This window comes from Capricornis sumatraensis, chromosome 2 (genome assembly GCF_032405125.1).
Source record: "Capricornis sumatraensis isolate serow.1 chromosome 2, serow.2, whole genome shotgun sequence".
Lineage (NCBI taxonomy): Eukaryota > Metazoa > Chordata > Mammalia > Artiodactyla > Bovidae > Capricornis > Capricornis sumatraensis.
The window spans coordinates 56,414,656-56,439,937 of record NC_091070.1 but is presented as its reverse complement, the minus strand read 5'-3'; the positions used below and the strand labels follow the sequence as shown (position 1 = coordinate 56,439,937).

Below are 25,282 nucleotides of genomic sequence, written 5' to 3'. Positions count from 1 at the left end.
GAATTGGATACAACTGAGTGACTGTCACTTCACTTCACTTCAGTATATATTCCAAGACCCCCAATGGATGCCTGAAATTGTAAATAGTACCAAACCCCATAAGTACCATGTTATTTCCTATATATACATATCTATGTTAAAACTTAATTTATAAATTAGGTACAATAAGAGAACATCCAAATTGCTAGCATAGCTCCTCTTGGACTTTGGGGCCATTATTAAGTAAAATAAGGATTACTTGAACACAGGCACCGAAATACTGGCAGTTGAGCAGATTACCAGATGGCTACTAAGTGACTAATGGGTGAATAGTTTATGTAATGTGGCTATGCTGGACAGAGGGATGATACTCAGAACAGTATGCAATTTAACATTTATGAATTATTTATTTCTGGAATTTTCCATTTAATGTTTTCAGATGACAGTTGACTGCTAATAACTGAAGCCACAAAAAAGTGAAACTGTGGGAAAAGGGAGACTACTGTAATAGATCTTGAGATAAATTCTAACTTACTTGAGCCCATAATCCTTATTTTGGCAGCAGAATTTCAGATCTTTTATTAGGGACTAACAGCCTTTATTTATGCACATTTTGTGTGTTCTCAGAACTCTCCCGGTGTTCACTGAAAATTATTTGACACACATATTCTCTTGTTTTTGGGTACTATTTAAAGGTTCTGACTGAAATTACTCTGTACCTTCCCATTTAATGGTCTGGTGATATAATATATTGGCTTTTAAAGATTCCTCTTTTATTTTGGTTGATTCAGAAAAAACAAAACCAATAAATAAATAAATAAAAAGCTTTAAAAAGCAGTCAACAAATTGAAAAATACTGTAGTCAGAGATAGTATCATTATTGTATGGGATTCATACAGGTCAATAAAAAATCCACTGAGCTCTAATAAATGAATGGATGCAAATTAGTGGTAAGCAAATAGTTGGGAAAATTTTAGTTCTGGTGATAATAAGGAACTGTGAAATTAAAAGAATGCATCCTCTTTTTCCCCAGTGAACTTCTCAAAAAAATTTAAAGTGTAATAGTTACTGGTATGAATGCCCTGAGACTGGTACTCTTACATAGCCCTATTCATTGGTTAGGGAAACTGATGACAACCCTGGTTCTATGCTTTTGGCAGGGTTTTGAGGAGAGAGGAGGGGAGAGGAGAAGCCTGAATTTTTATAAAGCATTATGAATGGCAATAGACTTTACCATTATATTCAACACAAATGGTAAATAAGCCATGATTTTTTATATAGCTATATCTATATATACATATAGATGTATATATATAGATAATGTATATATAGATTGTATATAATATATATACAATGTATATATAATGTATGTATGGATAATGTAGACAATGTATATACAATTATATATAATATATATAGAGATAATGTAGATAGATTATATAGATTATATACATATAGATATATACATGTATGTGTGTATATATATAATGGCCCAGAGCAATTCAACACTCACACACGTATCTACACATATCTATATATGTATAGATATATATATACACATAGGTATATACACATAGATATACATATATACCTATGTGTATATATATATCTATACATACATACATGTATAGATATGTGTAGATACGTGTGTGAGTGTTGAATTGCTCTGGGCCATTATTGTTTTTAGGGAAGCCCTCATTTTATTCATAATATCATAACACCAGTTACAAAGGCAATTTGGTATGGTATGTTTTAGGAATCATATGATTGTTGTCATTTTTTGCATATAATAGTCCCATTTCTGAGTTTCTCTACTAAGGAAAGTAATTAAACATGTAGCAGCAGCTATATTCTTAAAAATGGCTTATATAACTAATAAGTAGAAAGAATCTGAATGTCCTTTTGAAGGAAAATGTTTAAGTAAATTGTGATTTTTACATCAGATGAAGTATTGTTGGTTCAATTATGAAGACTAGGTAGACAAAGAAAATTCTGTATGGTCATTTTGTGTCATCATTTGTATATCCACTGTGATAACTGTTGAAAAGCATATATATGCAGAACTCTGGAAGGACATATATAAAAAAAAGGTAACATATATTAAGGTGATGGGATTATTAAAGGTGCAGTTTTTCTACTTGTTTTTCTATAGTACTGTTTTATGCGTTAATAAAATATTTAGGTAGAAAAGTTGATTGTGTCTTCTCCTCCCCATTTTTGCCATGTTTGTTAATATCCTTTAGTGATTTTTTTCTGTAGGAGTAGATAATCTAGTCATCTGTGTTTAAGATTGGATGTGTTGTTCTTAGGTTATTTGAGCAGTTGAGATAGTTTTAGAAGAAAGAAAGTCAACAATTTCAGAGAATATTTATAAAAATATCTATACTAAAGATGTCGTAAGTGTTCATTGCATATTTCTTATTTTAATAGGTTTGCAGAATGGCTTCTGATTATTCAAGAACATGTGCTAGCCCTGATAGCATTCAGACTGGTGATACTCCCATTGTTTCAGAAACCTGTGAGGTTTATGTTTGGGGGAGCAATAGCAGCCATCAGTTGGTAGAAGGCACACAGGAGAAAATACTACAACCCAAACTGGCTCCTAGTTTCTCTGATGCTCAGACTGTGAGTTCTCTGCATATTTTATAAATTGGTAGATGACAGAGATTGCTTTAAATAATGTTATGAGTGGGATTTTGGGGGGGTTTTGTTTTTATGAGTGAATGTTGTTGCTTGTTTTCTTATCTGTATTGTTTCTATACTATACTGCATCAGTTTTTGCATTTTTATAGAAAAAAATATTTTAAGTCCCTCATTTTCCTAACAGTATTTCCAAGTTTTAAAAAATCAAATTTGCATCAAGAGTTTCAAAAAGAATTATGAATGTCAACAGACTTACCATATATTCAACACAAATAGTAAATAAGACTAGGTAAAAATTAGAATTTTCCTTTTGCCATATTGGCATTTCATTTTCTTATTGTGATCATTTTTTACCTTTGTAGCTACCTTTTAGGCAAATTGGAACTTTCTATATTTTTATTAAAATATATGTTTTTCTTAAATGAATTTAGAATAAATATTACATGGTTCTTCTTACAATGGACCTTAAGGAATTACAGGAAAATTTTACTTTTTTCCCTTTACCAGTTATATTGGAGGAGGCTAAAACATTTACTTTGTTGTTTTGTTGAACCAAAACTGGATAGATAACCTGAAAAGATAAAATATACATTAATTTGAGTTAACAATGAAGTCAGTATGACTAGGCCATTAATAATGTTCTTAATTTTTCTGTTTACTTCTTAATCTCTGTGGAGATGCATTTCTACTTTAAAAGATTTCCTTTGAGCTTCTTTGGTAAGATAAACTTTAATATTATTCTTTGATTCTCACAGAAGCATTTTATATCTGATTCTGTTTGTTTATAGATTGAAGCTGGACAATACTGCACTTTTGTCATTTCTACAGATGGCTCTGTCAGAGCTTGTGGTAAAGGCAGCTATGGAAGACTAGGCCTTGGTGACTCTAATAATCAGTCTACTTTAAAAAAGTTAACATTTGAGCCTCACAGGTCCATTAAAAAGGTCTCATCTTCTAAAGGATCTGATGGTCATACTTTAGCTTTCACTACGGAAGGAGAAGTCTTCAGCTGGGGAGATGGTGATTATGGGAAACTGGGACATGGAAATAGTTCAACACAGAAATATCCCAAGCTTATTCAGGGCCCTCTGCAGGGAAAGGTATGTGCCTTCTTTTTGGATTTAAAAATAATTAGTTGCACTGGTACTCATGATTGCTATAATAGACACTACCTTTCAGATTTTGGTGTGTTCTGAGGTAGCCCCCCTCCTAACCCTTTGGCTTATCTTTTGTATGTCTGCTTGATGCTTTACAGCACACTTTCACATATAGTTTTAAATTTTAATTCTTCTAACAGCCTTATTAAAGCAATTATTATTTTCATTTTACAGAAGGAAACTGAGAATCATCTATGTCATAAATATTTATCTAGTACCTTACATGGGATTCCCTGGTGGCTCAGACGGTAAAGCGTCTGCCCACAATGTGGGAGACCTGGGTTTGATCCCTGGGCCGAGAAGACCCCTTAGAGAAGAAGATGGCAATCCATTCCAGTACTCTTGCCTAGAAAATTCAATGGATGGAGGAGCCTGGTGGGCTACAGTCCATGGGGTCGCAAAGAGTCAGGCACAACTGAGCAACTTCACTTTCTTTTCCAAGTGCCAGGCAGTGTTTTAGGCATTTGACATATAATAGTGAACAAAAGGGGCTTCCCTGGTAGCTCAACTGGTAAAGAATCTGCCTGCAATGCAGGAGACCCTGGTTCAATTCCTGTGTTAGGAAGATCCTCTGGAGAAAGTGTTCTTGGGCTTCACTGGTGGCTCAGATGGTACGGAATCTGCCTGCAATGTGGGGGATCTGGGTTTGATCCCTGGGTTGGGAAGATCCCCTGGAGGAGGGCATGACAATCCACTCCGGTGTTCTTGCCTAAAGAAGCCCCGTGGACAGAGGTACTTGGCAGGCTACAGTCTATGGGGTTGCAAAGAGTCAGACATGACTGAGTGACTAAGCACAGCACAGTGAACAAAAGAGACAAGATTCTTACTCTCGTGGATCTTTAATCTGTGGGCTGGAGATAATAAATAAGTAAGCAAACATATGAAGTAATTTCAAATAATGGTAAAGAAAAAATTGAGTAATGTAACAGATGCTAACTTTGATGGGGTGTGATACTAGATAATGAGATCAGAGGGTTCTCTTGTAGTAAATGGCATTTTAACAAAAAACTTAAATGAGGCATTAAAAGTGGTTAAGTAAGTTTCCCAAGGTCATACACAAATAATTAGCACCATTAGAAATTGAATCTAGAACTCCTCTTTTTCTCTTTCACCTTTCCTTAAACAAATGAAGTCATTTTCTTAACTTAAAATTATATGCAATTTTGTAAGTTCCTCCATTTTAAGATTGCATTTTATCTATGAATATTTTCTTTTATAAAAACCTTTAAAATTTAAATTTTATTTTATACCAGAATTAAAAGTGGGATACTTTCATGGGAGTTTGTCTGACAAGGTTGGCCATCAAATGAATTTTCAGTTAAGTTTAGTTGAGTCACTCAGCCTTGTCCGACTGTTTGCGACCCCATGAACCACAGCACACCAAGCCTCCCTGTCCATCACCAACTCCTGGAGTCCACCCAAACCCATGTCCATTCAGTCGGTGATGCCATCCTACCATCTCATCCTCTGTCGTCCCCTTTTCCTTCTGCCCTTAATCTTTCCCAGCATCATGGTCTTTTCAAATGAGTCAGCTCTTCGCATGAGGTGGCCAAAGTACTGGAGTTGCAGCTTCAAAATCAGTCCTACCAATGAACACCCAGGACTGATCCTCTTTGGGATGGACTGGTTGGATCTCCTTGCAGCCCGAGGGACTCTGAAGAGTCTCTTCCAACACCACAGTTCAAAAGCATCAATCCTTTGGTGCTCAGCTTTCTTTATAGTCCAGCTCTCAATCCATACATGACCACTGGACGAACCATAGCCTTTGTTGACAAAGTAATGTCTCTGCTTTTTAATATGCTGTCTTGATTGGTCATAACTTTTCTTCCAAGGAGTAAGCGTCTTTTAATTTCATGGCTGCAGTCACCATCTGCAGTGATTTTGGAGCCCCCCCAAAAATAAAGTCTGACACTGTTTCCACTGTTTCCCCATCTATTTCCCATGAAGTGATGGGACCAGATGCCATGATCTTTGTTTTCTGAATGTTGAGCTTTAAGCCAACTTTTTCACTGTCCTCTTTCACTTTCATCAAGAGGCGTTTTAGTTCCTCTTCACTTTCTGCCATAAGGGTGGTGTCATCTGCATATCTGAGGTTATTGATATTTCTCCCAGCAATCTTGATTCCAGCTTGTGCTTCCTCCAGCCCAGCGTTTCTCATGATGTACTCTGCATAGAAGTTAAATAAGCAGGGTGACAATATACAGCCTTGACGTACTTGACTTTTCCTATTTGGAACGAGTCTGTTGTTCCATGTCCAGTTCTAACTGTTGCTTCCTGACCTGCATACAGATTTCTCAAGAGGCAGGTCAGGTGGTCTGGTATTTGCTGGAGCAAATGAATTTTACTTTATTATAACTTTAAATGTTTAAGATATCAGCCTTAAAGCAGTGAGCCTTAGAACATTCCACTTAACATCAAGGGATCTTTTGATAAAGTGTTGAATATGGGACTCTAAGAAACTTCAGGAAATACTCTTTAAAATTATATTGTTTTTAGTTTTTCTAGTACCTTTTTTTCTTAATCTCCATTGTTTTAAATTTTTTGGCCCTGTTTCATGACTTTAAACCCAGTGATTGAACCCAGGCCACCACCATGAAAGCACTTAGTCCTAACCACTGGACCTCCAGGGAATTCCCTACTTATATTCTTTTAATTTCCATTTTACAGTGGAAACATTACCAGTTAAAAATAACTTAGTATGAATATCATGAAGGAAAAAGTCCCCAAAAATGAATTAATAATTTACAGGTAAAAATTTCAGAAATTCTTAGTAGATTATCTAAAATGTATTAGGTGCTCAGTATTTTTAATTGAATCTTAGATTTTCTAAAGTGAGTTCTGACTTTTGCAGATTAAAAAATGTGGTTATTAGTACAGATATTTTTCTGTTTATTTTTCAGAAGTTAGTGAATTTGATCATTGTTAAAAGGTATATTGATCCCCCAAATTGTGCTGCCATGTACCCTTATTTCCCTGATTCTGCTTAGCAACTCTGTAGCTATTTGAGGGTAAAGAGATACTCTTAGGAATTTAATTGATAAAAACTTATACACTCCTTAGATCTTCTTTCATTGGTAACAGTGTGTTTTTGAGAGTTAGCCCTTTTATGTAATGAATTTTTCTTGATTAACCAGGACTGGATTATATTTAAAATTTTAAATGTTTTATTTAAAATTTTTTCTTTGTGTCATGAGTGTTCAGCCCCATCCAGCTCTTTGAGTAAAGAGTTGATTGGTGATGTAATAATGTTGCAGGTGATTAGATTGGTGTATTTGGGGCGGGGAGGCAAGGGTTGAGAGGGTGCTGCTATCCTTTACAATCTCTTCGTAAGAATTAAGATAAGTTGTCCTTTCTTGGTAGAAGTCAGAGCTTGTGGCTTGGCCAACAGAGCTTTGGCTGTATTTCAGCACTTTCTTGACCCTTTAGCTAGGCACCCTTGTCTGGAGCAAAAGCTTCTCAACTGTACATGGCACTTCCTGGATGAGTCGTGAATATCAGTATCTCTGAAGTCTCTGCACAGAATATTTTAGCATCTTCATATTCATCAGATTCCCTTTGTGTGCAATGCAGGTAGTTGTCTGTGTGTCGGCTGGATACAGACATAGTGCTGCTGTCACAGAGGATGGTGAATTATACACATGGGGTGAAGGAGATTTTGGAAGATTAGGTAAGATTTTTTAATAATTGAAGTTATTCTCACAGAAAAATAGAAATGACAATGGTTATTGAGAAGCAGTGAGACTAATAGGCCAAAGACTGTTTATTTTTTTAGTTTTAAGCTCAGAGAAAGATAATTTTAGAGAGAACTTAGATTCTGGTGCTTTTAAGATGTAATTAAATCTAGCAGGTATTTACTATAGGCATTATAGGATTTCAGGGATAAGAAAGATACCATCCTGAAGTGATCCTGAAATGTGTAATATAGAGGTAGTGAAAACAAGTAACATTAACATGATACTAGACAGCTATAGATATGTGCTATGAGAGGAGCCATGATAGAATGTTCTGCTGATTCCCTGAAGGAACTGAGTAACTCATAAATGGAGCAGCCTAGAAGATTAGATGCAAAGATATTAGAAATGATTCAGTTTTTCATATTTAATTGCACTTTAAAAATTTCTCAATTCTGTAAGTAACTTGTAACGTTTATTCTACCTGTGAAGTAATGACTTAAAGAGTTAACATTGTTTCTTGTTGTGTGTGTTTTATCCAAGGTCATGGTGATAGTAATAGCCGTAACATCCCAACATTAGTAAAAGACATTAGCAATGTAGGAGAAGTTTCTTGTGGCAGTTCACATACTATTGCTTTATCTAAAGATGGGAGAACTGTATGGTCTTTTGGAGGAGGAGACAATGGTATGTAAAAAATATTTATTGATAACTTTGGCCTTTTTTTCCCTTGAGTTTTAAAAATTTTATTTTTCAGTTGTACAAGCCTGTTGTAGAGAACTCAAATACAGATGAGCAAATGTTTTTTTCTGACATTGAAAAAATTAAAACGAACTGTTTCTACAAATGTTGCTCATAAACATTGTTAAAATTTTGGGAGATAGACATCTAAATGTTATACATATGCACTTATATAAATATGTGCATATATTTCTATATAGATGTTTTTAAAAAAGAAAGCAGACCTATCTATACCATAGATACTATCTTGCAACCTGTTGGTTTTTGTCTAATAGTATCTCATGAATATCTTTCTGTGTCAACAAACATGGCTGTATATTTTTCTTTTCAGTGGCTCAAAGTATTCTTTCATGTGATTATAGCAAAACTTACAAATCAATTTATTATTGTTGAATATCTAGACTGTTTCCAGTCTTTTTCAGTATCAAAAACAGACTAGTGAATGGCAGTCTTTTCCTACGTTTCTTAGTCACTCCCACCAGCAATATGAGAATGCTCACTTCCCTATATTCCTCAACAGTACTGGCAATTAAAATTAAGATGATTTAAAAAATAGTTTCAGTAGTGAAAATGTTATTTAGTTTGTATTTACGTCTTAGGGAGTTTCTTGGCCTTTTTTTTTTACCCCTTCTGGTGATTTGCCAAGTTTTCTGATAGGTGAATTATTGAGTCTTTTTAAAAAATAAAAAATAATTGTATGTATACACATTCTTGAATGTGTGTGCTAAGTCGCTTCAGTCCTTTCTGACTCTTTGCGACCCTATGGACAGTAGCCCTCTGTCCCAGTCTCCTCTGTCCATGGGATTCTCCAGGCAAGAATATTGGGATTGCTGTGCTCTCCTCCAGGGAATCTTCCTGACCCAGGAATCAAACCTACATCTCTTATATCTCTGGATTTGGTAGGCGGGTTCTTTACCACTAGTGCCATCTGAGAAGACCACACATTCTTGTATAGGACCTGTTTATTAGCAAATTTGAAGTTAGAAATATGACCATTAAAGAGGAAATACAGTAAATGAATTTTCTGTATCTCTCTTAAATTGGTTTTTATTGCTTGAAATTAAATCTATTGTTTATTGTTTTTTTTCTTGTAATGAAACCATTCATTTGTTAATATCCTCTGCTATCAGAAACTCTTAAGTTTTCTAAGATGTTTGTCAGTTTTCTCAGATGAGCTTTCTAAGATGTGAACAATCTGTCAGGTTAGTCATGGAAAGGTTAGTGATGTTTATCAACATTAATAGTTAGAAAAAGAGTAAAGTTTCTTTGAAACAAATAAGTTGTTTAACTTGAATGTGTTTGTTTTTATAGGCAAACTTGGCCATGGTGATACCAACAGAGTGTATAAACCTAAAGTTATTGAAGCTTTACAAGGAATGTTCATTCGTAAAGTTTGTGCTGGAAGTCAGTCTTCACTTGCTTTGACATCAACAGGGCAGGTAGGACTAAGGGATGAGCATAAAAGGTTGAGAGTATTTCATAGGGCCAGGTGACTCAAAAGTAATAATTGTATTTAAATTTTGAAGTTAATCTACTGAAAGGAAATATTTTCTCCTGTTTGAAGAAGTTGAGTATCTGAGAAGGAACGAAGTTTTCTGACTTGACCTTTGTGAGCTAGATAGACTTCCTGTTAACTCCATGTTCTTTGTATTAAGATAATTTTAAAAAGCCTTCTAGCACTAAATACCCTTTAAACCTTTTCCTAGAACTCATGAATAGTGGGGGAAAGTGAGACCCCATCAGTTCAGTTCAGTTCAGTTCAGTCACTCAGTCATGTCCGACTCTTTGCGACCCCATGAACTGCAGCACGCCAGGCCTCCCTGTCCATCACCAACTCCCAGAGTTCACTCAGACTCACGTCCATCGAGTCGGTGATGCCATCCAGCTATCTCATCCTCTGTCGTCCCCTTCTCCTCCTGCCCCCAATCCCTCCCAGCATCAGAGTCTTTTCCAGTGAGTCAACTCTTCACATGAGGTGGCCAAAGTACTGGAGTTTCAGCTTTAGCATCATTCCTTCCAAAGAATACCCAGGACTGATCTTCTTTAGAATGGACTGGTTGGATCTCCTTGCAGTCCAAGGGACTCTCAAGAGTCTTCTCCAACACCACAGTTCAAAAGCATCAATTCTTTGGTGCTCAGCTTTCTTCACAGTCCAACTCTTACATCCATACGTGACCGCTGGAAAAAGCATACCCTTGACTAGACGGACCTTTGTTGGCAGAGTAATGTCTCTGCTTTTCAATATGCTATCTAGGTTGGTCATAACTTTCCTTCCCGTTAGTAAGCGTCTTTTAATTTAATGGCTGCAATCACCATGTGCAGTGATTTTGGAGCCCCCCAAAATAAAGTCTGACACTGTTTCCACTGTTTCCCCATCTATTTCCCATGAAGTGATGGGACCAGATGCCATGATCTTTGTTTTCTGAATGTTGAGCTTTAAGCCAACTTTTTCACTCTCCTCTTTCACTTTCATCAAGAGGCTTTTTAGTTCCTCTTCACTTTCTGCCATAAGGGTGGTGTCATCTGCATATCTGAGGTTATTGATATTTCTCCCAGCAATCTTGATTCCAGCTTGTGCTTCTTCCAGCCCAGCGTTTCTCATGATGTACTCTGCTGGAATCAGTGATATAAACTAAGAAGGCAAGAAGGTGATAAAAAGAGAGATCAAGGAGAATATTTCCAGATGGAAAATAATCTGAGAGGGTTAGGTGTTTCTGGAAAGGGTTACTCAGGCTTAAGATAGTCAGAATTGTGTAATCCCTTTAAACTTTTGATTTTCTCCATGCATGTTTTAACTTCCTTCTGTTCATTGGTGGCGGAAAGGGTCCAGCTATGGTGATTGGTTCAGTTCAGTCTCTCAGTCGTGTCTGACTCTTTGTGACCCCACGGACTGCAGCCTGCAGCATGCCAGGCTTCGCTGTCCATCACCAACTCGTGGAGCTTGCTCAAACTCATGTCCATTGAATCGGTGATGCCATCCAACCATCTCATTCTGTCGTCCCCTTCTCTTTTTGCCTTCAGCCTTTCCCAGCATCAGGGTATTTTCTAATGAGATGGCTCTTTGCATCTGGTGGCCAAACTATTGGAGCTTCAGCTTTAGCATCAGTCCTTCCAGTGAATAGCAAGACTGATTTCCTTTAGGATGCATTGGTTGGATCTCCTTGCAGTCCAAGGGACTCTCAAGAATCTTCTCGAACACCACCGTTCAAAAGTATTAATTCTTTGGTGCTCAGGTTTCTTTATAGTCCAACTCTCACATGCATACATGACTGCTGGAAAAATCATAGCTTTGACTAGACATTCAGAGTGTCTGCTTTTTAATGAGCTGTCTAGGTTGGTTATAACTTTTCTTCCAAGGAGCAAGCGTCTTTTAATTTCATGGCTGCAGTCACCATCTACAGTGATTTTGGAGCCCCCAGAAATAGTCTGTCACTGTTTCCATTGTTTCCCCATCTATTTCCCATGAAGTGATGGGACCGGATGCCATGATCTTAGTTATTTGAATGTTGAGTTTTAAGCCAGCTTTTTCACTCTCCTCTTTCACTTTCATCAAGAAGCTCTTCAGCTCCTCTTTACTTTCTGGCATAAAGCGAAAGCTATGGTAATAGACTGACAATAATCGAATCTGTGTCTCCTGCATTGGCAGGTGGATTGTTTACTACTGAACCACCAACGAAACCCTAACATATAGTGTATTTTTGTTTGTTTCAGGTCTATGCTTGGGGCTGTGGAGCTTGTCTAGGTTGTGGTTCATCAGAAGCTACTGCACTGAGACCAAAGCTTATTGAGGAACTGGCTGCCACAAGAATAGTTGATATTTCTATTGGAGACAGTCATTGTTTGGCTCTTTCTCATGGTAAGATCATTTGTTTTTAAAGAGATAGTGTTAAATAGTACCTTTCATAAATGTTTCATATTTATTTATTTCTCTTATTTTTGGCTGTGCTGGATCTTTGTTGCAGTGTGCGGGCTTCTCATTGTGGTGGCTTCTCTTGTTGCATGCGAGTTGTGGGTTCTAGGGTGCATAGGCTTCAATAGTTGTGGCATGTGGGCCTAGTAGTTGTGGGGCATGGGCTTAGTTGCGCTGTGGCATGTGGGATCTTCCCAGACCAGGGATTGAACCTGTGTCCTCTGCATTGGCAGGTGGATTCTTCAATCACTGGACCACTGGGGAATTACAGTGTTTTACATTTAAATTTGAGTTTTCTTTTGTTCTTTATGTTTTGTTTTCAGATAATGAAGTTTATGCCTGGGGAAATAACTCAATGGGGCAGTGTGGACAAGGAAACTCCACAGGTCCTATTACTAAACCAAAGAAAGTAAGTGGCTTAGATGGCATAGCTATTCAACAGATCTCTGCTGGGACATCACATAGTCTAGCATGGACTGCTCTTCCTAGGGACAGGTAAGTGTGCCCCTGTTTAAAATTTCCTGTGTTTTATTAACAACAAAAACACTAATAAAAGCAGAAATATTTGTACATTGTTCATTTATTATTCAATAATTTTTATTCAAAATACAATTTTAATTTTTATTAAATTATTTTTATTCAAATACTCTTCTGAATATTTCTGATAATGGCTTTTTTACTGTCATAGACATGCCATCTAGATATCTTTCAATCTGAATGTTGAGGTTAGATGTATTTCATAAGCAAGAAGTTATATTGTACATTAAAATGCTATCTTAATTTAAATGTCTTTTAAACATTTTGAATTCCTTCTCTCTCTCCAGATACTGATCTTAAAAATTGTGTCTACTTATCAGGAGGAAACTAAATTAAAATAATCAAAATCAGAACTAGGTGTCATTGATTTTTAAGAATAGTTGATTAGTTTCTACGCCCTTTATCTGTGTCATTGTTTTTTTAAGCAGTGACCATACTTTTAGATAAAGGAAGTTACTTTTTGCAGAAATTTAACTTTTTCCTAACATGATAATCATATCTTTTTAGATAATCAGGTATTTTTAGCCAATATTTGAAGATTGAATTTTAAGAAATTTGAGAGTTATTTCAGCTATGTTCAGATGTATATGGGCTAATTAATAATTTGCAATATATTGTATTTGTATTCTAAACCTTTGGTTCAGATGTGGATTATTATAACATTCTGACTGATTTTATTTTATTTTTATTTTATTTTATTTTTTTTAAATTTTAAAATCTTTAATTCTTACATGTGTTCCCTCTGACTGATTTTAAACATCTATAGATAATTACCCTCTAAAACAAAAGCTGAAAATACTATAAATTGAATATAAATAACTTAGTGTCAGTGTTAAATCTGCAGCTTTCCACCTTATATGTAGAAAATGATTTTCAAGATCTTGAAAATTCTCACAAGAGTTTTAAACAGGTTTTCTTTTAGTATTGAGTTGGCCAAAAGTTCTTTCAGGCTTTTTCATAAATCCTATGGAAAAACCTGAACAAACTTTTTGGCCCACCCACTACATTTCAGGATATCACTGTACAGAGTCAGGCTGTTATTCTTAATATGAACTGTACATCTTATGGATCCTAAGAACCAGAAAGGGCTGTAGTAATTCATGTGGTTCAGCACTTTGACTTAGGTGAATGAATATCCAGACCTCCTAAAATAAATAGTGGCTGTATATTTTCTTCTTGAAGAATTCTAGAAATGGCATATTCTTGGTCTTCTTCAGTTGCTAAAATGAAGGGTTTTTATCACCTTTATAATCAGAAAGGTCTTTGTATATCTTATTGATATGTTTCAACTTTAGTATCCTTAATTTTTGTTTTTGATTGTGTGTGAAAATTTCACGTTAAGGGTATTTCATGATTTTCTTATGCTTCCTTCTAGACAAGTTGTTGCCTGGCACCGACCTTATTGTGTAGATCTTGAAGAGAGTACCTTCTCACACCTTCGTTCATTTCTTGAGAGATACTGTGATAAAATAAACAGTGAGATTCCCCCACTCCCTTTCCCTTCATCAAGGTATGTTATATATATGTGTGTATTTGTATGTGTCTGTGTGTATGTGCACACGTGCACACATATCTATTAATTACTCATTTTGAATTTTGAGTTCTTTCTTACTCAATTTCTCCCTCAATTATATGAAATTTTATAATCAAAAAAAAGCTCAACATGCATACTTACTGATAATAAGCTTTAGGAAAAATTATCCATAAATTCATGAACCATGTTTTTAAAATTACTGTTCGTCATAATTTGAAAAAAATTTTAAAGAGAAAAAAAATGTTACCCAAAGTAGATAGCACGTGCTCTTTTATATTCCAGAAGTTTATAGCTGTTTATTTGGTTTCAGGGAACATCACAATTTCCTCAAACTGTGCCTGAAGCTGCTTTCAAATCACCTTGCTCTTGCACTTGCGGGAGGGGTAGCTACTAGCATCCTTGGGAGACAGGCAGGTCCGCTTCGAAATTTGCTCTTCAGACTGATGGACTCAACTGTCCCAGATGAAATCCAAGAGGTACGAGTATAAGACTTGTACATCTATGTCTCAGCCACATTTCTCCTTGAGATTGTAGCTTGTAAATTCTGCTTTGTATTGGTAAATTTCAATTGGATGTTCTTTCTGTTACTTCTGTTTTCCTGGTGGGAGTAAATTTTTTGTTAACTTGTCCTTTTTGTTAGCTTGTCTATCCTAAAGGTCAAGTGTCACCTCTGAAAAACCTTTCATTTCCTGCTCTGCTGCCAGGTTTGATTTCTCCATGTATGTTCTTATCACATCACATTGTTTTGTGGTTGTCTGCTTACAACTGTGTTTCTCTTTTCCACCAGAAGATGAATTTCTGAGCACAAGTACCCAATTTTATTGTGGTAGAACACACATAACGTAAACTTTGCCATCTTAACCATTTTTAAGTATACAGTTCAGTGGTATTGTAAGGGAGAGGGAGAGGGTGGGATGATTTGGGAGAATGGCACTGAAACATGTATACTATCATATAAGAAAAAAAAATTTATAATGTTGTACAACCATCACCACTGTTTATCTCTCTCTTTTCATCTTACAAATTGAAATTCTGTACCCATTAAACAATAACATACCATTCTCCCCCTCCCTTCAGCCACTAGCAACTACTATTCTTTCTTTCTCTATGATTTTGACACTTGTATGTCATAAAAGTGGAATCATACATTGTCTTTCTGTCAGTGGCTTTTTCACTTAGCATAATGTTGTCATGATTTATCCATGTTAAGTAGCATGTGTCAGAATTTCCTTTTTAAGGCTGAATAATCTTTTGCTATTTGTATATATTAAATTTTTGCTCATCTGTCATCTTTATGACCTTGAATTGAACAATGGTTTGTTAGATATGATGCCCAAACATAAGCAGCCAAGAAAAAAGATAAATTAAACTTCATAAAAATTAAAATACATTTATTTTTATGCTGGTGCTGGAGAGGGGGTACTGAGCTGTTGGTTATGAAGAGTGACAAATTAGACTTTATTTACCACTGGAAACTGTTGCTTCAAGTACAGATCAGGCAAGGAACAAACTCTGCAACAACCATCAGGACCAAAGAAGAGTACACTTAAGTTGAAGACATAACGCTTGATCTGAAACAAGAAATTTGTGCCTGCTCAACAGCTTTGAAAGAGCACTTCCAAATGCTGCTAGTAGTCTTTCTTTTTCAAAAAATTAACGAACATTTATGCTTAAAATGACAATATCAAGAAAATGAAAATAAAACTCACAGAATGGGGGAGATATTTGTAAATCATGTGTCGTGTCTCATAAGATTCTAGTTTCCAGAATATATAAAAGATTCTTACAACTCAACAGGAAAAAGACAGCCCAATCAAAAAATGAGTCAAAAATCTGAATAGACATGTCTTCAAAGAAGAAATACCTAAGGCCAGTATGTACATGAAAAAAATGTTCATCATTAGGCATGAGGGAAATGCAAATTAAAATCACAGTGAGATACTACTTCATACCCACTGAATCGTTGTTATCAGAAAAGACTGATAATAGGATTTCCCTGGTGGTTCAGTGGTTAAGAATCCACCTGCCATTGCAGGGGATATGGGTTTGAAACCTGGTCCAGGAGGATTCCACTTGCCACAGGGCTACTATGCCCATGCGCCACAGCTACTGAGCCAGTGCTCTAGAGCCTGCGAGCTGCAGCTGCTGAAGCCTGTGCTCTCCAATAAGGTGATCCACCACAATGAGAAGCCTGCACACAGCAACAGAGACCCAGGGTGGCAGCAGCAACAACAACAAAAAAAACCTGATAATAACGAACATTGGTGAAGATGTAGAGAAATTGGAACCTTCATATAATGCTAATGAGAATATAAAATGATACATCCATTTTGGAAAACAGGTAGTTCTGTTAATAGTTAAACGTACAGTTACCATATAAAGTAGCAATTCCACCTGTGTCTATATCTAAGATAATTTATTAAAAACTTGTACATGAATGTTCATAACAGTATTATTCATTATAGCCAAAAAGTGGAAACAAACAAATGTCTGTCAGCTGGAGAAGGGATGAACAAAATGTATGTCCATACAATGTAATGTTATTCAGCTATAGAAGGGAATGAAGTACTTATACAGGCTGCAGCATGGGTGAATCTTCTAACCATGCTAAATGAAAGAAATAAGTCACAGAAGCTTACATACTATATGAAATGTGCAGAGTAAGCAAATCCATTGAGACACAAGGTAGGTTAATTTGTTTTCAGAAGTTTTGGGTGAGGAAGAGATGGGAAGTGGCTGTTCATGGGCAAGGTTTTTTTGGGGGTGATGAAAATGTCCTAAATTTGATAGTGGTGATGGTTACGCAACTCTGAATAAACTAAACCTACTGAATTGTATACTTTCAAAAGTTAAATTTTATGATGTGAATTATATGTCAATTTAAAAAAAAGCAAAACTGATACAGTGATTTTCCCATAAGAATTGTAGAAAACTTTTTCTGGCTTTCAGATTGTTAGTCAGAAAATCTATGCTATTGAAATTTTTAATCCTTTTATGGATATCTTTTCCTCTCTGGATTCTATAACAAGTTCTACTTCTCTGTTCTCACATTTTAAAATGATGTGAACTGTTGTGGGTCCAGTTTTATCCATTGTCACGTATATTTGGATAGACTCTTAATTTGAAAACTCATAGCCTTCAGTATTAAGAAATTATCTTGAAGTGTGTGATAATTTCCTCTTCACTGTTTTCTATGTTCTTTCTCTCTCTCTCTGAAACTCATTGTTGGGTAATAGACCTCCTGGATCATTCCTCTTAATTTCCTTAGGTTTTCTTTCCTGTTTTCCATTTTTCTCTCCTCTACTTTTTGAGAAATTTAAATTTTATTTTCTAACCCTGCTATTGAGGTTTTATTTTCTTATGTTTTTAATTTATAAGAGCTCTTTTCTTAATCATTGAGTGTTTCTTTTTTTCTTATTCACCATTATTTTAGTGATAAAGAAGCTATGACCCAGAGAAGTTTGAGGCTTAAGTTAATAAAGCTATTTTTTAAGCTGTTCCTGCTACCTAGACATTTGTTTGGCTAAGGCCTGCTCTGTTTTTAACCTAAATGCCTAATCCTCAGGGAGACCCTCCGTGATGAGCCCATGCAAGTGTGCTTAAGTTGCTTCAGTCATGTCCAGTTCTGTGCCAGCCTATGGACTGTAGCCCACCAGGCTCCTCTGTCCAAGGGGTTCTCCAGGCAAGAATACTGGAGCAGTGGCCATGCCCTCCTCCAGCGAGTCTTCCAGACCAAGGGCTTGCACCTGCACCTCTTATATGTTTGCTGCATTGGCAGGCAGGTTCTTTACCACTAGCGCCCACCTGGGGAGCCCATAGACTGTGTTCATTGCCTTTATGTATCAGTGCTCACTCAAGTTTGCACTTCATTTTACTTTTTCTATGTGACTCTTTTCACACTTAAAGTTGCTTACTCAGGGTCTCTTTTTCTTATTAGACTATATGCTTATGTGTCTTGTTTGTTGCTACATTCCCAGCACTTTTCAAAGAGCTTTATCAGGCTCGACACTGTTAGACTCAACACTGAATATTTATTGCATAATGATTAGCTGAGTAGTGGCAAATCCAAAATTCTAGTCTTCTTAAAGACGTCTAAAGAAGGATTTGTCGTGCTTTCTTTTATTCATATGCCACCTTCTTTAGAATTCTATGATCCACGTTCTTTAGACCTCTTTGATCTTAGTAGTCTGTGGATTTATTTTTTATTTGTTCCTATTAAAAATGTAAGAACCAAGCCAAATAAATCTACTTTATTTTTTTAACATAAGGTTGTAATTGAAACTCTGTCAGTGGGAGCAACCATGCTGTTACCTCCATTACGAGAACGTATGGAATTACTTCATTCTCTTTTACCCCAAGGACCTGATAGATGGGAAAGCTTATCTAAAGGACAGGTGAGCCTTTGTCTGATATCTAAGTAAACCAGTACTATATTATCAAAAAAAGACTGAGAGGGAAATAAAACTAATCAGTTGCCAGTGTTCATGAAATAATACTTCACTTGATGAGTCTGGTACATCCTAGTATTTAATGCTTTGTGTTGGAAAAATTCCCAGGCTTCTAATGAAAGTGAAGCAAGTGATAACTTAAGTGATTTGGGACTCATTATTAAAATTATGTCTAATTTTTCCAATGTTGTTTACACCGTCAAGCCAGAGAACTTAATTTATTTGTAGTGTGTGGGGTTGAAATCAAGGGCATGAGCTACTGTTGGTTCTGTGCCCAGAACTTTGTTTGAAATAGTTTATATAAAAAGTAAAGGAAGATGACTGTTGTGAAAAAGCACTTGATGACATGAGAAATGCTGCTTATTTCCATTTTTATTGTCATATGTGTGTTAAAATAAGTACATTTTGCTCAATCAAATAGAACAATCAATTGTAGAGTTACAGATTTGAGGAAAAAAGTGTTACTGGCAGTATAATAGCCACAGATGCTTTCCAGTGAGTATTTTGCATTAGTTTAGATTTCAAGTGATTTATTTTAAACATTAGAATAGATAATTTCATTGGTAATTTTGTAGAAGAATGTGTACTATAATTTATCTGTTGACATTGCTTCCTTCTACTTACAGCGCTAAAATTATTATGTATAGTGTGCCATTTTAGCTTAGAGTTTCAGGTAGTAAGGATGTAATACTACACTTTAAGTTACAGTTTCTGAAATGGTATTAGTGGGATAGCTTTTTTAAAAAAACCACATTTTCTAAAAGATTACTGTCTATTATTACGATATAAAGCACATTAGTTAGCATCATTATAGGTTTTTTTTTCTGGGATTTTTTTTTTAATTTAGTTTTCTAGTGCATTTTAAGCTAATTACTTGTTCTATTTCATCCATGGGAATATTTTTCTTTAGAGAATGCAGCTGGATATTATTCTGACAAGTTTGCAAGATCATACCCATGTAGCCTCCTTACTTGGGTATAGCTCACCTTCTGATGCTGCTGACCTCTCTTCTGTATGCACTGGCTATGGAAACCTGTCAGATCAACCTTATGGCACTCAGAGCTGCCATCCAGACACCCATCTGGCTGAAATTTTGATGAAGACTCTCTTGAGAAATTTAGGATTTTATACGGTAAGTTGCCCTTTTTTTGTAGTAAAAGAAAAAAGAAGAAGAAAACTTGGGTTGGGGGCTTCCCTGGCAGTCCAGTCCAGTGGTCAAGACTCTGCACTTCCAGTGCAGGAGGCACAGGTTTGATCCCTGATCAAGGAATTAAGATCCCACATTCCACATAGCGTGGCCAAAAAAAAAAAAAAGAAAAAAAATACTTGGGTTTTTTTTTTGAAGGGTGTGTCCCTTGGACTACAAGGAAATCCAACCAGTCCATTCTAAAGGAGATCAGTCCTGGGTGTTCTTTGGAAGGACTGATGATAAAGCTGAAACTCCAATACTTTGGCCACCTGATGTGAAGAGTTGACTCATTGGAAAAGACCCTGATGCTGGGAGGGATTGGGGGCAGGAGGAGAAGGGGACGACAGAGGATGAGATGGCTGGATGGCATCACCGACTCGATGAACATGAGTCTGAGTGAACTCTGGGAGTTGGTGATGGACAGGGAGGCCTGGTGTGCTGCGATTCATGGGGTCGCAAAGAGTCGGACACGACTGAGTGACTGAACTGAACTGAGGGATCATTTCAGGTCAAAGTATTTTGACATTTAAACACTTATGAAATAAATAAAACTAGACTCCACTTCCCAAAAGGGGGGAAATGTGTCAGATATTCTGAAATATTGTGGGTGCCAAGTGACTTATAGTTGAGAATTCCAAAGAAATTTATTTTGGAATTTTACCAGATTTTTCTGATATTAATATGTAAGAATAAACAGATAAAAATAGTCAACATTTTGTAAGAGAAGAATCATGAGGAAAGGATTAATCTTACCAGATATGATCTTATAATTAAACAGTATGGTTGATATTGACTAAAATTAGGCTGTTTAGTAGGAGAAAAGACAATGGACAGTAGTATTGCTTTTTCTTATTAGAATGCCCTTAATTGTTGCTTTCTGGTGTTTCTTAGATTTTTCTCTTTTTTCCTTTCCATTTCTATGGGTTCTAATCCATACCATCATGACCTAATGGTAATAACAGTGTTTTAACTGTTGTCACTGTCACTGGTCTCCTCTCAGCATCTTACTGCTAGAATAACCTTGTTGTGTTAAATAACCTTGTTTTATTAAATCAAAACTTTTTAGACCCTTCATCATTTGGCTTACACACCACACTCTCCTGAGCTTGTGTGTAGCACATCTATCTCTTCTCTTCTTGTCTGCCAGTCTGTGACTTCTGTAACAGTTGACTGTTCTAGGAAGGCTTTGCTCAAACAACATTTTCTAACCGTGTAATTATAACTGCATGAGAAGTATATTAGTCACTCAGTTGTGTCTGACTCTTCGCAAACCCATGGACTGCAACCTGCCAGGCTCTTCTGTCCATGGGATTATCCAGGCAAGAATACTAGACTTGGTAGCTGTTCCCTTCTCCAGGATATCTTCCCAACCCAGAGATCACAACCTGGGTCTCCTACATTGTAGATGGATTCTTTACCTTCTGAACCACCAGGGAAGCCCAGAAAGGCTTCTAGGAAGCCTTGCTGAAATAACCATTTCTAACCATGTAACTATAACTTAATACCTTTTATCAGTTTTCAGAGTCAAAGGGTACTGTGTAACTAAACTTCAAAGTGTTTGCGTATCATTTCATATTGTCTCCTACTCTTCAGGGTCAGGTCTGTATATTCCTTTTTTCGGTACAAGTCTTCCCTAGTAGCTCAGCTGGTAAAGAATCCTCCTGCAATGCAGGTGACCCCGGTTCAATTCCTTGGTCTGGAAGATCCACTGGAGAAGGGATAAACTACCCATTCCTGTATTCTTGGGCTTCCCTATGGCTCAGCTGGTAAGAATCTGCCTGTAATGCAGGAGATCTAGGTTCGATCCCTGGGTTGGGAAGAGCCCCTGAAGAAGGGAGCCACTACCTACTCCAGTATTCTGGCCTGGAGAATTTCCATGGACTGTATAGTCCATGGGGTCACAAAGAGCCGGATATAACTGAGTGACTTTCACTTAGTCTTGTATTCTGCCCAACTTAAAAGGTTGTTGATTAAGTCAGAGTGACAGTTGTTCCTGTAGAATTATTTTCTTTCAGATTTAAGAATATAAATTGATCTGATGTTTGGCTGCAGATGGAATGGGAACAATGCTATAAGTATATCCATTTGGTATTGACTGAAATTTTCCCCCAAAGTTCTATTAAAATATTGCCTTTCTAATGCCATTAGGGCTGAAGTAGATGTATATATTATATGGAAATAGAAATAAAATACTAACTGTAATAACTGCTTTTAGGCTGAAAATCGTAAATTACTGTTTCTTTCTGATATAATTTAAACCAATTTGTCTTGTTCTAAGATTTTAGAATAAGACCGCTTGTCTTAGTCTGTTTGTGCTGCTATAATAGAATACCACAGAGTGGACAGCTTATATACAACAAAATTTATTTCTCACAGTTACGGAGATGAAAAGTCTAAGATTGAGGAGGCAGCAGATTGGTGGTTCCTGTTTCTTGGTTCATAGACAGCTGTCTTCTTGCTGTGTCTTCACACAAGGGAACTCTCTGGGGTCCCTTTTATAAGGTCACTCTGCCCTCATGACTTAATCACCTCTCAGAGGCCCCACCCTCAGATACCACTGCATCAGGGATTAGGTTCAACATAAGAATTTTGAAGGAACACATTTGGTCTCTAGCAGTGCTTATATGCCCACTTAAAATGGTGCTTATATAGTCAGGGCCTTAAAATATTGAGACTTTCTCTTGCATATTATAAACAAAGACCATAGTTTATGCATAAGGGTGTTTATCATATTATTATTTATAAGAAATAGAAATTGGAAACAACTAAAATATCTAAAAATTGGGGAATGCTTATGTAAACTATATATGCTCAGTGGATTATTTTGTCTCAGATTTTATGTACACATGGTTTATGAAAATACAAAAAATATTTATAGATCTGTTAGAAAAGAGACTAAAAATAGAATATGTAATTTTATGAAAAAAGACACAAAGAAAACCAGAAAAGAAATACAGAAAAAATATTAGATACAGTGGTTGGCTAAATGGAGATTTAAACTTTCTTTAAAAAAAATACAGTTTTAGTATGTTCTAAATTTTTTACGCTATTTATTTTTAAAAAATATTTTTAACTTGAAATAACTTAAAATTTATGCATGAATCGCAAGAATTGTTCAAAGAAACATCCCCTACCCTTCAGCCAAATATGCCCTTCTTCCATCCATTATTTGAAAGTAAATTGTAGAAATCATACTGGCTATTACTAAGCATTTAAGCATGCATTTCTTAAGAAGGACATTCTCTTTCTTATATAACAACAGAGCAGTTATTGAATTCAGAAAATTTAACATTGACACAGAACTATTGTATAATATATTGTATAATATATAGTCCACACTCAAATTTATACAATTGAGTGCCCTTTATGGCACCCTTCCCCGTCCCCCAAATTCAGAATCATACTTTGTATTTAGTTGTTATGTTTCTTTAGTCCACTTATTGCTCTTATAATCAGAAATAAAATTAATTTCTGAGAATTGTGTTGTTAGAAATTCAAGTGTGTGAAAATAAAACCTTTACAAAAGAGTTTGGGAAAACAGTAGCATTAAAATGTTGATACGTTTTGTCTTTGTGTATTGTTGTTTTCCTTTTTCTTGTTTTCTGCATTTTCAAAGTTTTTGTGGTGAAACATTATTACTTTTTTTTTTAATGGAAAAGCAAGTTGAAATTGCATGATAAATCTTACCATCTTATGGCTAATGACTACATAGCAGTAGCAAAAATGTAAGGATTAATAATGAAAGGAGACTGTGGCGTCTTAAATCAGAATTATTTATGGTAGGACATTAATTTCACTTTTAAACACTTCAGATATAATCTTCATTTATGTATCATTTTAGGATCAAGCATTTGGGGAGCTAGAAAAGAACAGTGATAAATTTCTACTTGGAACATCGTCTTCAGAGAACAGTCAGCCCGCTCATCTTCATGAACTGCTATGTTCACTGCAGAAACAGCTGCTGGCATTTTGCCATATCAATAACATTAGTGAGGTATGTGATTCTCTGCTTTCTATGTCATTTTTCAGGGACCTTGAAACTCAGATATTTGGGTAAACCATGAAATTTTTATACCTTGAATCTTCCAATGTAGTAATTTAGAAACTTTTTTCCTTAGAACTCAAGCAGTGTGGCATTGCTTCATAAACATCTTCAGCTCTTGTTGCCTCATGCCACAGATATTTATTCACGTTCTGCAAATTTGCTGAAAGAAAGTCCTTGGAATGGCAGCGTTGGAGAAAAATTAAGAGGTGTGTTTGGTACTGGGTTTCATATTTAATCAGTGGTTGTAAAGCAGGAATTTTTAGCCTTTCCAAAGTCAAAGAGGGCCTGAAACCTCTGAGTAGAGTAGGAATGACTTTGAATCTCCTGAGCTGGGTTTTGGGTGATGGCAACAGTGATTGATCTGGTTAATCTTAAAAGATGCCCATTGTTGTGATAGAGGCCTAATTTAAAGGAATCAGATGACATATACTCAAAAAGGTTAGTATTAAATGGCATAAAGTGAGATTTTCATCCATTTCTTTACCTTTCTTTAGCATTTGCAATTCTCTTTCCTTCTTGAAATACTTTCTTTGTGTGTGTGTGTGTGTGTGTGTGTGTAGCAGAGTTTTATTAAAATATAAAAAGGGACAGAGAAAGCTTCTGACATAGGCATCAGAAGGGGGACAGAGAGTGCCCCCTCGCTAGCCTTAGCAAAGGAGTTACATACTTTTTCAATTGGTTATTACAGTAAATCAAAAGAATGTCTCAAGATTGTAGAAATTTTACCAGACCCATTCCCACAATTTACATTTTAAGATGACAGGGTTCAGTTCAGTTCAGTTACTCAGTTGTGTCCGACTCTTCGTGACCCCGTGGACTTCAGCAGCCCAGGCCTCCCTGTCCATCACCAACTCCCAGAGCTTACTCAAACTCACATCCATTGAGTCGCAGATGCCATCCAACCCCATCTCATCCTCTGTCATCCCCTTCTCCTCCCGCCTTCAATCTTTCCCAGCATCAGGGTCTTTTCTAGTGAGTCAGTTCTTTGCATCAGGTGGCCAAAGTATTGGAGTTCCAGCTTCAGCATCAGTCCTTCCAGTGAATATTCAGGATTGACTGGTTTGATCTCCTTGCAGTCCAGGGGATTCTCAAGAGTCTTCTCCAGCACCACAGTTCAAAAGCATCAATTCTTGGTGCTCAGCTTTCTTTATAGTCCACCTCTCACATCCATACATGAGTACTGGAAAAACCATAGCTTTGACTAGATGGACCTTTGTCAGCAAAGCAATGCGTCTGCTTTTTAATAAGCTATCTAGGTTGGTCATAACTTTTCTTCCAAGGAGTAAGCATCTTTTAATTTCATGGCTGCGGTCACCATCTTCAGTGATTTTGGAGCGCAATACTTTAACTTAAAAAATTACATTTGGTTTAAAAAACATAAAAGACTTTCCTCACTAACATGTAAGCACTGTGAGGGCAGGCATTTTT

At 36.2% G+C, this 25,282-nt stretch overlaps 1 protein-coding gene across 2 annotated transcripts in view; it reads left to right on the top strand.

Moving 5' to 3' along the window:
- HERC1 (HECT and RLD domain containing E3 ubiquitin protein ligase family member 1) overlaps nt 1-25,282 on the top strand; it is a 156,347-nt gene that overhangs the window by 11,880 nt on the left and 119,185 nt on the right. For both annotated transcript variants that reach the window (XM_068963684.1, XM_068963682.1), the window contains exons 3-15: nt 2,410-2,604; nt 3,411-3,722; nt 7,350-7,446; nt 7,994-8,137; nt 9,503-9,630; nt 11,903-12,047; nt 12,425-12,596; nt 14,014-14,148; nt 14,483-14,648; nt 18,441-18,566; nt 19,531-19,752; nt 23,651-23,803; nt 23,928-24,060. In XM_068963684.1, coding sequence (XP_068819785.1) covers nt 2,410-2,604; nt 3,411-3,722; nt 7,350-7,446; nt 7,994-8,137; nt 9,503-9,630; nt 11,903-12,047; nt 12,425-12,596; nt 14,014-14,148; nt 14,483-14,648; nt 18,441-18,566; nt 19,531-19,752; nt 23,651-23,803; nt 23,928-24,060 — 2,128 coding nt within the window. The remainder of the gene's footprint in view (nt 1-2,409; nt 2,605-3,410; nt 3,723-7,349; nt 7,447-7,993; nt 8,138-9,502; nt 9,631-11,902; nt 12,048-12,424; nt 12,597-14,013; nt 14,149-14,482; nt 14,649-18,440; nt 18,567-19,530; nt 19,753-23,650; nt 23,804-23,927; nt 24,061-25,282) is intronic.